Consider the following 15,040-nt stretch of genomic DNA (forward strand, 5'->3'; position numbering starts at 1 on the left):
GAGACCAGAACTACTGTAGAACATATCAACAAAACCAGGAGTTGGTTCTTTGAAAGCATTCATAAGAGAGAAACCATTAGCCAGCCTTATTAAAAACAAAAGAGAAAAGACTCAAATTAATAAAATCACGAATGAAAGAGAAATCACAACCAATACCAAGGAAATACAATTTTAAAAATGTATTATGAGCAGCTATATGCCAATAAATTAGGCAATATAAAAGAAATGGAGGCATTTCTGGAAACTCAAAAACTACCAAAACTGGAACAGGAAGAAATAGAAAACCTGAACAGGCCAATAACCAGGGAGGAAATGAAGCAGTCATCACATACCTCCCAAGACACAAAAGTCCAGGGCCAGGTGGCTTCCCAGGGGAATTCTATCAAACGTTTAAAGAAGAAATAATATCTATTATACTAAAGCTGTTTCAAAAGATAGAAAGGGATGGAATACTTCCAAACTCATTCTATGAGGCCAGCATCACCTTAATTCCAAACCAGACAAAGACTCCATGAAAAAGGAGAATTATAGACCAATATCCCTGATGAATGCAGAAACAAAAATTCTCAATAGATACTAGCCAATAGGATCCAACAGTACATTAAGATGATTATTCACCATGACCAAGTAGGATTTATCCCTGGGACGCAAGGTTGGTTCAACACTTGTAAAACAATCAACGTGATAGATCATATCAACAAGAGAAAAAATGAGAACCATATGATCCTCTCAATAGATGCAGAGAAAGCATCGTTTCCTGCCTTTTGGCTAAGATCAAGTATAGATGCAGAGAAAGCATATGAGAAAATACAGCATCCATTTCTGATGAAAACTCTTCAGAGTGTAGGGATAGAGGGAACATTCCTCAGCATCTTAAAAGCCATCTCTGAAAAGCCCACAGCAAATATCATTCTCAATGGGGAAACACTGAGAGTCTTTCCTCTAAGATCAGGAACAAGACAGGGGTGTCCACTCTCACCACTGCTATTCAACATAGTACTGGAAGTCCTAGCCTCAGCAATCAGACAACAAAAAGACATTAAAGGCATTCAAATTGGCAAAGAAGAAGTCAAACTCTCCCTCTTTGCCGATGACATGATACTCTACATAGAAAACCCAAAAGCCTCCACCCCAAGATTGCTGGAACTCATAGAGCAATTCGGCAGTGTGGCAGGATACAAAAATCAATGCCCAGAAATCAGTGGCATTTCTATACACTAACAATGAGACTGAAGAAAGAGAAATTAAGGAGTCAATCCCATTTACAAGTGCACCCAAAAGCATAAGATACCTTGGAATAAGCCTAACCAAAGAGGTAAAGAATCTATACCCTAAAAAACAAGAACACTTCTGAAAGAAATTGAGGAAGACAAAGAGATGGGAAAATATTCCATGCTCATGGATTGGAAGAATCAATATTGTGAAAATGGCAATCCTACCTAGAGCAATGTACATGTTCAATGCAATCCCTATCAAAATACCATGGACTTTCTTCAGAGAGTTGCAACAATAATCTTAAGATTTATGTGGAATCAGAAAAGACCCCAAATAGCCAGGGGAATATTGAAAAAGAAAACCAGAGCTGGGGGCATCACAATGCCAGATCTCAGGTTGTACTACAAAGCTGTGGTCATCAAGACAGTGTGGTACTGGCACAAAAACAGACACATAGATCAATGTGACAGAATAGAGAACCCAGAAATGGGCCCTCAACTCTATGGTCAACTCATATTCGATAAAGGAGGAAAGACTATCCACTGGAAAAAAGACAGTCTCTTCAATAAATGGTGCTGGGAAAATTGGACAGCCACGTGCAGAAGAATGAAACTAGACCATTCTCTTATACCAGACACAAAAATAAACTCAAGATGGATGAAAGATCTAAATGTGAGACAAGATTCCATAAAAATCCTAGAGGAGAACACAGGCAACACCCTTTTTGAACTTGGGCACAGCAACTTCTTGCAAGATACATCTATGAAGGCAAGGGAAACAAAAGCAAAAATGAACTATTGGGATTTCACCAAGATAAAAAGAAACAGTCAACAAAACTAAAAGACAACCTACATCATTTGCAAATGATGTATCAGATAAAGGGCTAGTTTCCAAGATCTATAAAGAACTTATTAAACTCAACAGCAAAGAAACAAACAATCCAATCATGAAATGGGCAAAAGACATGAAGAGGAATCTCACAGAGGAAGACATAGACATGGCCAAGACGCACATGAGAAAATGCTCTGCATCACTTGCCATCAGGGAAATACAAATCAAAACCACAATGAGATACCACCTGACACCAGTGAGAATGGGGAAAATGATCAAGACAGGAAACAACAAATGCTGGAGAGGATGTGGAGAAAAGGGAACCCTCTTGCACTGTTGGTGGGAATGTGAACTGGTGCAGCCACTCTGAGAAACTGTCTGGAGGTCCTCAAAGAGTTTAAAATAGAGCTACCCTATGACCCAGCAATTGCACTGCTGGGGATTTACCCCAAAGATACAGGTGCAGTGAAAAGCCGAGACACCTGCACCCCAATGTTTGTAGCAGCAATGTCCACTATAGCCAGACTTGGAAGGAGCCTCGGTGTCCATCGAAAGATGAATGGATAAAGAAGATGTGGTTTATGTATACAATGGAATATTCCTCAGCCATTAGAAACGACAAATACCCACCATTTGCTTCGACGTGGATGGAACTGGAGGGTATTATGCTGAGTGAAGTAAGTCAATCGGAAAAGGACAAAGGTTATGTGGTTTCATACGGGGAATATATGAAATAGTGAAAAGGATTATAGGGGAAAGTAGAGAAAATGAGTGGGAAATATCAGAGAGGGAGACAGAACATGAGAGACTCGTAACTCTGGGAAACGAACAAGGGGTAGTGGAAGGGGAGCCTGGTGGGGGGTGGGGTGACTGGGTGATGGGCATGGAGGGGGGGCACTTGATGGGATGAGCACTGGGTGTTATACTATGTGTTGGCAAATCAAACTTCAATGAAAAATATACCAAAAAAAAAAAAGGAAGGAAGGGAAGGGAAGGGAGGGGAGGGGAGGGGAGGGGAGGGGAGGGTAAGGGAAGGGAAGGGAAGGGAAGGGAAGGGAAGGGAAGGGAAGGGAAGGGAAGGGGGAAGGGGGAAGGGAAGGGAAGGCGGAAGGAAGGAAGGGGGAAGGAAGGAAGGAAGGAAGGAAGGAAGGAAGGAAGGAAGGAAGAAAGGAAGGAAGGAAGGAAGGAAGGAAGGAAGGAAGGAAGGAAGGAAGGAAGGAAGGGGGAAGGAAGGAAGGAAGGAAGGAAGGGGGAAGGAAGGAAGGAAGGGGGAAGGAAGGAAGGGGGAAGGAAGGAAGGAAGGAAGGAAGGAAGGAAGGAAGAAAGAAGGAAAGAAAGAAAGAAAGAAAGAAAGAAAGAAAGAAAGAAAGAAAGAAAGAATTTCCTGCATTAAAATCAGAAAGGATACATTTCTAACTTTGAAATTCTTTTAACTTCTTTTTATGATTAGAATGGAAAAAAGGATAGATTATAAGGCAATACTTAAAAGTAGTTGCTCAAATAGGCAGTTTGATTTTTTTTATAATTCTCAGAATTGGAAAAGTTTATTTTTACCAAAGGAAGGGCAGAAATTGGGACACCTCAAACTGCAGAAACCGCGATCAGCAATCTTTCCCACCCTGCTACTGTGCCGCTTTGTTATGAGGGTGTGAATGGATCTTGTGTGGGAACTGCCTCCTTGCTTGGATCCAGGTTGATTCTGTACTCAGTGTTTGGTTTTGTATCTTTGCTAGCTGTGTTTGGAAACCCCCGGGTGGTGATTTCCATCCTGCATGTCAAACAGCTGCACTCTCCAACCAGTGTTATCCCCTCTCTGGCTTGTGCTGACTTTCTGGTGTGGTGATGGCCATGCCCTTCATCAAGGTCAGGTCTGTGGACAGCTGCCGGTACTTTGGGCCAAGTTTCTGTACCTTCCACACGTGCTGCAATGTGGCATTTTGCTAATCCTCTCTCTTCCACTTGTACTTCATCTCCATTGACAGGTACCTTCCTGTCACTGTCCCTCTGGTCTATCCCACCAGGTTCACGGTGACTGTGTCAGGGATATGCGTCAGCATCTCCTGGATCCTGCTCCTCATATACAGCGGTGCCATGTTCCACACAGGTATCTATGATGACGGGCTGGAGGAATTAGGAAGTACCCTCAGCTGTGTAGGAGGGTGTCAGACAGTTGTAAATCAAGACTGGGTGTTGATAGATTTTCTATTCTTCTTTATACCTACCCTTGTTAATGATAATCCTCTATAGCAATATTTTTCTCGTGGCTAGACAACAGGCTAACAAGACTGAATATACTGGAGGGAAAACAGAATCATCATCAGATAGTTAGAAATCCAGAGTGGCCAAGAGGGAGAGAAAAGCTGCTAAAACCCTGGGTATCACGGTGGTAGCATTTATGATTTCACAGTTACCATATTGTATTGACTTATTAATTGATGCCTAAATGGGCTTCATTACCCCTGCCTATATTTATGAGATTTCCTTTTGGGGTGCTTATTATAACTCATCCATGAACCCTTTGATTTTACCCATGGTTCAGGAAAGCCATAAAAGTCACTGTGAGTGGCTGGGTTTTCAAGGACAGTTCAGCCACCGTGAATTTGTTCTCTGAACAAATGTAAACAATTGGGCTGAAGAAGTTAAAGAAATCTTTACAATTTCTGAATGAAATGAATTTTTGAAAATCAAATAAGACTATTCACGAGGAGTAAACACAATACCCTTCAAGTTTAATTAGGTAGATCAGTGTTTTTCCAGTCATGTTAAATTGTGCACTTCCTTGTCACTTCTCCAAAGGCATGCACTTTCCTAATAAATGTTAAAATTTTATTTGAATTACTTCAGAACTCAGCCTATCCCGTTTCTAAAAACACTTCCTTCCCTCATTTCTTTTAATTCACTGACTCTTCCCTTTGTTCTGGGATGTCACCTGAAAACATCTTTCTTCTTTGATACCCTTTCCTCTTGTCTTACAAAGCTTTTTACTCTCTCACAACCTGCCAAATATTTCACCTGTTAATTGCCTTTGCAAGGTTCCTGCTTTCTGTTGCTTTTCTTAATTTCCCAAGGGAGGCTTTTGGGGGCAATTATTTGTATTGTGCCTAATGTCTGAGGAGAGAAATCTGAAATAATTATCTATAAATTGTGTGTAGAGTAACACAGACACCTTGTCTGATTCACACTCAAGAGAGACCTCTTGGGGGTTGAGGGTCATCTGCAAACATAAACACCATCCTGACCAGGCTGTTATCATTGCCAGACAAACTTCCATCCATGTAATTATGTCCTCCCCCAATGTGGGAAGCAGAAGCCATTGCACTTCCCTAAGTGATGATAGGATGATTATTTGTCTGTTCTTCTTACTACTACTAGTACTACTACTATTCAAAACTGTGTTAATGGTCGGTATGGATAGCACTCGTTGCTATGCTATTCTGTTCAAATACATTGAATATTGATTTTTCATTCAGGAAGATTCTCCTTTGAATGAAGCCTCTAGTTCTTTCTTTTTCTGTGACAAAACTTAACTTCAACAGAAAATTTGCTACTTTTAGGAGACAAGTGGAATATACATCAATAAAAACATTCATGTATTCATCTTTCTTTTTTTTACTTATAAAGCACGAACCACATGCTCACATTGTACCAAATCAGTGCTATATTATATAGAAACAGGTAATAGGCACGTACTTATCTTTAAGAATCTGTAACTCTGGCAAGAAGCAATGTTGTTTAACTGCAGAAAATTTTAAAAGGACAAACACCAGCTCAGCTAGATTAAGGTTAACATCAGCACTGACAAGTCATGTTGATAGCAGAATGCCCTTGTATGATATGATAAAAATGACATGTATTTCTACAGTCTTTTTACCCAAAACTTATAGCCCCAGTGTAATAGTGAGAAAAACATCAAACAAACTAGTCATTGAGGACTATCCTACAAAATATCTGACCAGTGCTTCTCAAAACCATCAAGGTCATCAAAAATAAGGGGAGTAAAAGAAACTGTCAGGGTCTAGAGGAGCCTAAGGAGACATAACAACTAAATGTAATGTAGCATCCTAACTGGGAAGCTGAGACAGAGGAAGGAGATAAGGGGAAATGAGGAAATCTGAATAATGTGTGGAGTTTTTAATGATACATTAATAATAATGTTATAATATCTTTATAATAATAATGTTGGTTCATTAATTTTAAGAAATGTATGACAATAGGAGAAATGGGCTGCAGGGTATAGGAATTTCTGTACTATCTTTGCAAATTTTCTGTAAATTTAAAACTATTCTAAAATAAAAAGTTTATTTTTAAAGATATAGGGTACACAATTATGTGATGACAACAGGCATTGATCCTTATACTGACTCATTCATTGATCCATTTCACAAATATCTCTGAAGACTTGGCATTCTGGGTTCTGGGTTCAGAGTTTCAGGAATACAAAACAAAAAACTTAGAATATCTTGTAGAAAAAAACTGATATATTGACAATTATGGCTTGGGATTCACAGAGGTTTAAATGATAAGAGGTGTGTTTGAGGAGCACAAAAGGGAGGAGATTGGCATCATGTAGGCATACTAGAAGTAGCATTTATGCTGGGCTTTAAGAGATTAAGATTTTTTTGCAGGAGGGAAAGGTATTTTTAGGCCAAAGGAATAGCTGACCAAAGAGACTGAGAAAGTACACAGAGTATTCAGAAAATATGGAGATAAAACAGCTAAACAATTACCAAGGGAATTGTCACCTCTTCCACCTTCCTAAGGTTGACATTCAAGCCTCTCCCTACAGCTTCCCAAGCATTCTCCATTTCAATGTAAAGACTTACCTCCATCCCTCTGCTCAGGTCTTGACTCCTCTAATTCTCATTATCTTCTGAGCCAACATTTCCTAAATGGGGTTTTATCAGTCATCCTATAAAGTACTCTAGGGAAAAGAAGTTTCTGCATCAGCAATGTTCTGGAATTGCTGCATATTATATCCTGCTCTTGGAGAATAACACGAGACATGACATAGTAAAGACTCTTGAGACATCCTGTTTCAACAAAAACCTGTCTGGCAACACTTAAATATGCATTTTTAAAAATTATTTATATGGAGTTCCACCTTGTGATACAGCTGAGTGTTCTTCTAAGACAGATAATGCTATGTTCAGTGGAGTGGGAAGAGGTGTGGATTTTTTTCTAGGAAGAGGAAAGTAAGTTTTTTAGAGTGGTGACTGATTTATACTTTGCAAATTATATTTATTCTTGTATCTAAGGCACAGTGTTCCTTGATGTCTCAAAATTGTATATAGTAGGATGAATCTTAATTTATATTTTTTTTCATTTAACTATGTGATAATACTTGAGTTAAGTGAAAAAGAAAGAATAATTACTCCCAAAGAAAAATTAAGCATTAAAAATACATTGAAAAATGTTTACAATAAATATTTTTTTAATTAAGAAAAACAGTAAAGCCAATTTATCTCTCTAGCCAGAAAGAAAGAATGAAATGAAATAAATTTGCTTCAGCAAACTTCAATGACAAAATAAAACATTACTTTTTTGGATTGATTGGTTTATGTTTGTATCTATAGTACATTTATTTGTACTTCAGAGACCTCAAATTAATTTACAAATAAGTTTTCCAAATAAGCAATTATCAATTTGAAAAATATTCAGTGAGAAATGTGGGAGTTTCTAGAGACCTGTAGGAAAAGATTTAGGAAGAAGACAGAACCAAAATGTACATAGAAGATGTCAGTACCTTTACTGGTAATAGCCTATAAGAAATACTTGGTTCAAAGTGGAACAAGAATGTGGCATGGGTACTTGTTTTTCCAAAGAAAATCATATACTAGTGTCCCGGGAAAGACAGTAGGTCTAATTTATGTGATTTTTTTTAAAAGGAAGAAATATTATAATGGAATGATGTGGATCATTACCACTTTACAAAATATTCCACTATTTCCAAGTTTCAATTATTAAAGAAAAGGAATAAAGCAATCACAAAAAATTCTTAAAGAAAAGGGAGAAAATATTCCTTCAAGAATATAGTACATTTACTCAGTAATCATTGAAATGGATGAAGCCAGCTTAAAATCCTGTTTAGTGGTGGGGTTCCAAGGAGACGGGCATTCTAAAGGGAACATTTTGAAAAAGAAATAGTCTAAACACTTGACTATGATTATCAAAAGTGATGTGAAATTAAGATTCAAACAACATTTCCCAAAGTTAAATTGTACAATATTTGAGCTTCAGGATACCTTAGAGAACAAACATTGTGAAATCCTGATTTTCTAGCTGGAACTCTGTTAGATGGGGAGGAATTCAAAGACTGCCAAAATAGCGTCACCCAACACTGCCAGTTGGCGGAACAAGGAGGAGCATTCAGAAATCCCAACCTCATGCTCTTTTCTCTCCACCTCTGTATCTCCTCCGTCTCAAGGAAGTTATAAACAAGGAACAGAATATTTTCACAGAATTTTAACTTATCCAACAAATATTTGGTTGATTTCATTTTCTCCTTGTCCTAAATTCTACTATAGAAACATTCAATAAAAAGAGTGCTGTATTTCTTTCTGAATTAATAAATTGTTTTTTTCTCCACCACTTAAGCCATGGTGCCTAAAAAGCATGCCCACAAACTCATGACACAACACAGCCCACTACCACAGCACGACTCATCCTTCCTGCAAAGACCTACCCCTTGCCTGTATTCAGTTGAAGAAGTCATTCTTGGTACAAATCAATAGTGGGTGTCCGAGGTGAGAAGATCTCCTGACTCAGGCAGAGTTTCAGTGCCTTTCTGAACCACCGGTAGGAAAAGACATAGATGATAGGGTTGCAGGCTGAGTTGAAATAAGCAAACCAGATAAAGATGTCAAAAACCAGTGGTGGTGTGATGAAGTTAAGGAGGCTGTCAACCAGAGTGTCAATGGTGAAGGGAAGCCAGCACAAGAGGTATATGCCCACAGCGATGCCCAGGGTCTTGGCAGCTTTTCTTTCACGTTTGGCAGCCCCAGCCAGGTTTTTGCTCAAGGTGCTGATCTGCTGAGCCTGCTTGGTAGCAACCACAAAAATCTTCACATACAAGCTGATCATGATGAGGCAGGGGAAAAAGAACATAGGAAAATTTAACCAGCCCCAAAACTTATTGAATAGCAGCTGGCAACTGCCCACACAAGGCATCTCTTCCAGCCACTGACTGAGCCCATTTTCTACCACATCTGTGTAGAGGAAGAAGGCAGTGTAAGCCGCTGGAATCCCCCACCCTGCCAGGATGTACCTGACAGCCACCCTGACTGTGAACTTGGAAGGATAGAGCAGGGGCTCACAGATGGCACAGTGGCGGTCAATGGAAATGAAACAGAGATGAAAGATGGAGGTGAGACAGAAGAGGGTGTCCAGGTAGGTATGCAGGTGGCAGAGGAAGTCTCCAAAGAACCAGCAGCTCTCCACTGAGCGAATGGTACTGAGGGGCAGCACCAGCAGACCCAGAAACATGTCAGCCAGGGCCAGGGAAAGCAGCAAGAAGTTGGTGGGAGTGTGAAGCACTTTGAAGTAGGACACAGCAAACACCACAAACAAATTTCCCAGGACTGTAATCAGCATGCCTACTGCACAGGCCATGTAGATGGCCAACTGGATGTCCAGAGGATGGACGGTCCTGGGGCAAGACCCATTCACCTGGTAGCAGAGAGTGGTGGGGCGTTCTTCAGAACCTTGGCTGAGGACAGTGTCCATTTACGGTTTCTACTCTTCCTCTCTCTCTCTGGGAACTGACCACCTGTCTCACTGGGGGCGGGGTGGGGGGAGATAAAGAGGAGAAACTGAAGGACAGTTTGGAACCAAGTACAATTTCCTTGGCTACTGAATCAAATGTGCTTTGAAAATCAGTGCAGCATGAGACTTATGGTCTCATAAGAGTCACTTCTCTACTACCTCTGGTTTGTCTGATTGGGCATTTCTGAAATTAGCATAGACTGTATCTTTAAGGAAAAAGAAGAGCACAGGCTAAATGTTCCCTCAAAAACAAAGCAGGCGATGTTACAGCAGGTACTGCACAATTTATTGAGAGGACGTCTCTTCTATTTTGTTAAGTTCACCTATGGTCAAACGTAAAGTGAGCTTTCAAGTTATGATCTGAACCAAGGGAAGAATTAGCTCTTTGCAACAAATCATTACTTGGAGAAGGAGTAACTTCTGATTCCTCCCTTCAAAAATTAAATAATTTTTTTTAAAAAAATTAAATAAATTGACAGTGAATAAATAGATTAAGCATTTTAATTTCATGTCAACTCTTCTAAAGAAAATAATTCAAAATATAAATAATTAAAAGAGTAGAGAATGACCCAATTTCAGTTTTGCATGTTACACAATTTTTTTTTTCATGTTACACAATTTTTAAGGAGAACACACATTGTTTATACATTTCGAAAGAACTATCTGATATAATATGAAAAAGTATTCTATATATCTTAACAGTCACCTGTGACATTTTAAACAGGTTCTAATGAATTGAATTCAACATTTCTAAGCTACTTACAGAGACAAGAATCAGAGTCACTTCATCAGAAGAAGCCGTTCCTATAGCCAGTGAGCATAGATATGTAGAATTCTCTCCCATCAGCAAAGATGACAGATGTGCAATCAGTTAACGATCTTACACTCCAAATAGAAACTAGTCCTCAGTGTGGTATCCGTATGAGGGCTGGAGGAGCACCTAGGGACCTAGTTTGCACTATTCACAAATCTCAGTAGTTTGAGGCTCCTACTCAGGACAGGATCATTTATCCTGCCAATTAATTAAAGATGAAAATTGAAGACACTGGTTTTATATATCCTTTTGTTTAATTTTATTTTCAATAAGTTCCATATATTCCTTCTGTTTTGGGATTATTCATGTACATTTCTTTCAAGAAAATAGTTGAGAATAATTAATTAATTATAAGCTCTTTGGTTTGTGCCCCCCCCCACACTGAATTAATCATGGTGTTTTTTGTTTTGTTTTGTTTTTAAGTTCTATGCTTTGTGTTGGTTAAAGAAATCCCAGTAGATGGGGATCCCTGGGTGGCTCAGTGGTTTGGCACCTGCCTTCGGCTCAGGGCATGATCCTGGAGTCCCAGGATGGAATCCTACATCAGGCTCCCTGCATGGAGCCTGCTTCTTCCTCTGCCTGAGTCTCTGCCTCTCTCTCTCTCTCTCTCTCTGTCTCTCATGAATAAATAAAATCTTAAAAAAAAAAAAAAAAGAAACCCCAGTAGATGAAACAGTGCCCTGAACACAGCAGAGTTAGATTCTGGTTCTGTTACTGCCTAGGTCATCACTTATCCTCTTCATCCCTCTGTCTCCCCATTGGTGAGAGTACCTACAATTAGACTTATATGTCCATGTTTTACATGGATATTATCAAGGAAAATAACATATTCAATCATATTCTGCTCTCTCTAATTTTTGGTACCAAACCTCTAGAGGATTGAACGCCTCTTTATGGCCTTGAAGAGATCATTGTATAATGTAAGTCAAACTGATGTTGCAAAAATAACATAATTCTAAAGGTGACAAGAGATTATATCTGCCAGTGTGGCCTTTAGTAGATGGTGTAAAGGCCAAAAAAAAAAAAAAAAAAAAAAGAATGGAAAAAAATGAAGGAGGTTGGCAGGCATTTCCACCTTCTCTACAATGTCTGGGCTAAATCCAATGGTGACTGCTAGAAACATGCCTTGTATCAAGTCCATGTGCATGGAAATAGATTTCTGACTCCAGAGCTTAATAATCAGACCAGAAAGTATCCTGGATTGTCACATACCATGACACCCTTTAGTTTATAAGTCATAATCCATCCACAATCAGCCAGGGAGTCCTATGGCTCTAAATTTAATCTGACCAAGAGTCTATGAAGAATAGGGACAAATGTCTTACAAGTACAATAAGGCCTAAAGAAGGAAACTCTTTAAAAAGGTTTTGTGTTTTGTTGGGGGGGCCGGATATAGTACAACAAACCCGAAATGCAATATACAATCACAAATCTATTTAGAGATGTAGAATGTATTATAAAGACTGTTTCTGGTTGTGGGATCTCTAGGTCAGAGATTACCTAACCCTCTGTGCCTGGTTTTCTTATCTATTAAGTGAATATGATGCAATACCTACACCAAAATTTTGTCATGAAATTGAATGAGTGTTAAGAATGGTTCCTGTCAAAGAGTAAGCAGAGTTGGACAAACAGGAGTGTGAGTAGATATTAGTTCAGATCCTGAGTCAATACCCTCACCCCCTCTACCACTCACATTCAGAAATATATTCCAGTTACATAACAACTAGGAGCAAAAGTCATTGCAGTTTGGATTCTCCAGGTTTTCTTGCTTGTCTTGGGATTTATTGATTTTCCTTTTCCAAAGCTTTTCCCAAAGTGGCGATATATTTTAGAAACAGGAAATTAGAGTAAGTAGAATATTTATAAGATAGTCAAAAGTGTTGTTTAGATTTAGGATTTTAACAATTAGTCTTGCTATTTAATAACACTAAAGCCACTAGCCTAGGCTATAAGGCAGAAATATTAATGTTTTCCCCCCAAAGCAATGTCAGACTACTTTGAAATAAACTATTAGTGTCGGTTCAGGAGATAAAAAAGCTATTAGGAGATATTCTCAGAAAAGAAAAAATCTAGTCGATGATCCCCAAGGAACCCTCAAATGCTCATCAATATTTAGGACAGGCAGTCAGTAAGTTTTTAAGAATTGGCTCTATTCATATTTGTAGTCTGAAACAGCCATCACACTGATCACTAAGGTCTAAGGAAGTGAGGGCTTTTTTTTTTTTTTTTTTTTTTTTTGCAGAAAGAATAGTAAAAACAATTCCCTTGAAGATACAAGTAAAGAAGCATTTCAGATCTTGATTAGGGAATATAAGATTTCTAGTTTTTAGTAGCTCCTCTGCAATCCAAAGATCAACTAAATGCATACGAAAGGGAAAACCTAGGTTAGCAGTAGATGAGGTAAAAAGCATGGACTTTACCAAGAGTTAGACCTGGTTTTGAATCTTGTAATATTGGAAAATTTCATGATCTCTTAAAGAAACAAGGATTTATGCTAGAGATTAGAGGGAGTGCTAAAATCAGATATTTCAATGGTTGGAAGTAGCTCAATCTAATCACATTCCTTTGACCTAAAATGAGGACAGTCTTCTTTACATCCCAAGCTGGGCAAAATATTCCTCCTCCACATTCCTATTGCTTATTGTGCCTGGCTCTATCACAGGACAAATTACCATGTACTGTAATTGATTGGCTATGTCTCTCCTGTTAGACTATATGCCCCTTGAAGCCAGAATTTCAATTTTATTCATCTCTAAACCAAAAACACTCAGAAGTAGCACTTGGCACATAGTAGATGCTCAGCAGTGAATATTTATTGAACTGAGTGGTTTTCAATACAGAGCAAAGTGTCTATGGCAGCCACCATCCTCTTGAGATAATGGCTGCTCTATTCAACCTAGATATGTTCTGGAAAGAAGAGCACTGGATTTGGAACAATGATGGAATGATTCACTTTTCCTCAGACTAGCTACAATTGAGCTGATATTCACAGGTATCCTTCATAAATTACTAAAGTCCTTTATTAAGGTAAGGAATGACTGTGACTAAAGTAGAAGCTTCCACTTGCTTTTCATTTCTCCCTTATTTAACTATGCTCTTAGTGGGCAAAAGAAAATGCTGGCCTACAAAAAGGACCACTCTGTGGCCTCAGATCTGAACTCCTTGATATTAAGTCATACATTTTATGCTATTCTGAGGATCAACTGATAAATGAGTATGTACTGAGTGAATGGCTGCCCTTCCTGTTCAGTCCCTAGGCTCAAGCAGTTCAAATAGCCTTGCTGAATCCTTAAAGAGAGAGGAAGACCCATTATGGAAAGCCGATTGCAAAACGCTCCTGCCATCATGCACTGCTTTATCTACTGCCCCATCAGACCCAGAGAGGAGGTCTATCTTTGCCTAAATCCTCAGAAACTCCTCCTGCTTCTTTGGTTCTTCAAAAGGAAGCAGTATCTTAGCCTCTGGAATTTTACCTTCAGGATTAGGAGCAGAGGAAATCTCCCCCTAAAGGACTGAATTACTGTAATCATTAAAGAATAAACCAATACTCTACTAAGCATCTCAAAACCTAATTTCAATTTCAATTCCTGTTCTTTGACAACAATAATTTGGTGAAACATCTCAAGACCAAATTTGCTATATTCAAATGACTAAATTACAAGCAGAAGCCCCAGGAAGCTCTTGATATTCAATAGAACACAGGCATACAGAGAGTATTGGGGATTCTCAATCTAATAGAGATGTTATTAAATGTGTTTGGAGTAATGTGTCATTCCTAATAGTTAGTCCACAGTGAGAATAGAGTCAAAAAAAACAAAAAGGTTCACAACAGCATTTAGGATATACATATAATAAACTTTAGAAACTTCAACCATATACATATATATGTATGTATGTATATGAACATTAGAAACCTTAAAGAGTAAGATGTCCTGCCTGGAAGTTAATGTCTCTTGGCCAGGTCAAAGAATGAAGACGGTATGGCTAACCACACATTCTGATATTATTATAAGAATTACTGTAATAAAATGCACTTATCATTAAAACCTATGCTGATGGTAACAAGTTTTCTCCTTGAAACCTACCAGTGTCTGAAAGTTACATTTTGCAAAGTAACCTTACCTCCTACAAAAGTAGGCAAAGGTTATAAATAAATTGCATTGGCCACATATGAACAGTTATAAGTTTGTAGATATATTCTATTTGGCTGGAAAAGTTCTTTCATTGAATATCTCCATTTAAGAAATTTCCAACCTGTCAATCGATGAGATAGTTAACAATATTTTTACATGACCAAACCTTTCTATAAAACACTTCCACTATTGAGGTATTAGGAAAGGGAAGGGAAAATCTGATTTCTATTCTCTCAGGAAGCTCACTATATGAGCATGAAAGCTGTATTTTGAATATTGCAAATGT

At 38.5% G+C, this 15,040-nt stretch overlaps 1 protein-coding gene and 1 pseudogene across 1 annotated transcript; one reads left to right on the forward strand and one right to left on the reverse strand.

Annotated features, from left to right (window-relative positions):
• The window catches only part of LOC121477717, a 28,873-nt pseudogene extending 24,206 nt beyond the window's left edge, over positions 1-4,667 (forward strand).
• A 4,087-nt stretch (positions 4,668-8,754) lies between these two features.
• On the reverse strand, positions 8,755-9,768 carry TAAR5 (trace amine associated receptor 5). The gene has a single exon (XM_041742562.1). It carries the CDS (start codon positions 9,766-9,768, stop codon positions 8,755-8,757), a length of 1,014 nt encoding a protein of 337 aa, XP_041598496.1.
• Positions 9,769-15,040: the final 5,272 nt, after the last annotated feature.

This window comes from Vulpes lagopus, chromosome 2 (genome assembly GCF_018345385.1).
Source record: "Vulpes lagopus strain Blue_001 chromosome 2, ASM1834538v1, whole genome shotgun sequence".
NCBI classification, from domain to species: Eukaryota; Metazoa; Chordata; class Mammalia; order Carnivora; family Canidae; genus Vulpes; species Vulpes lagopus.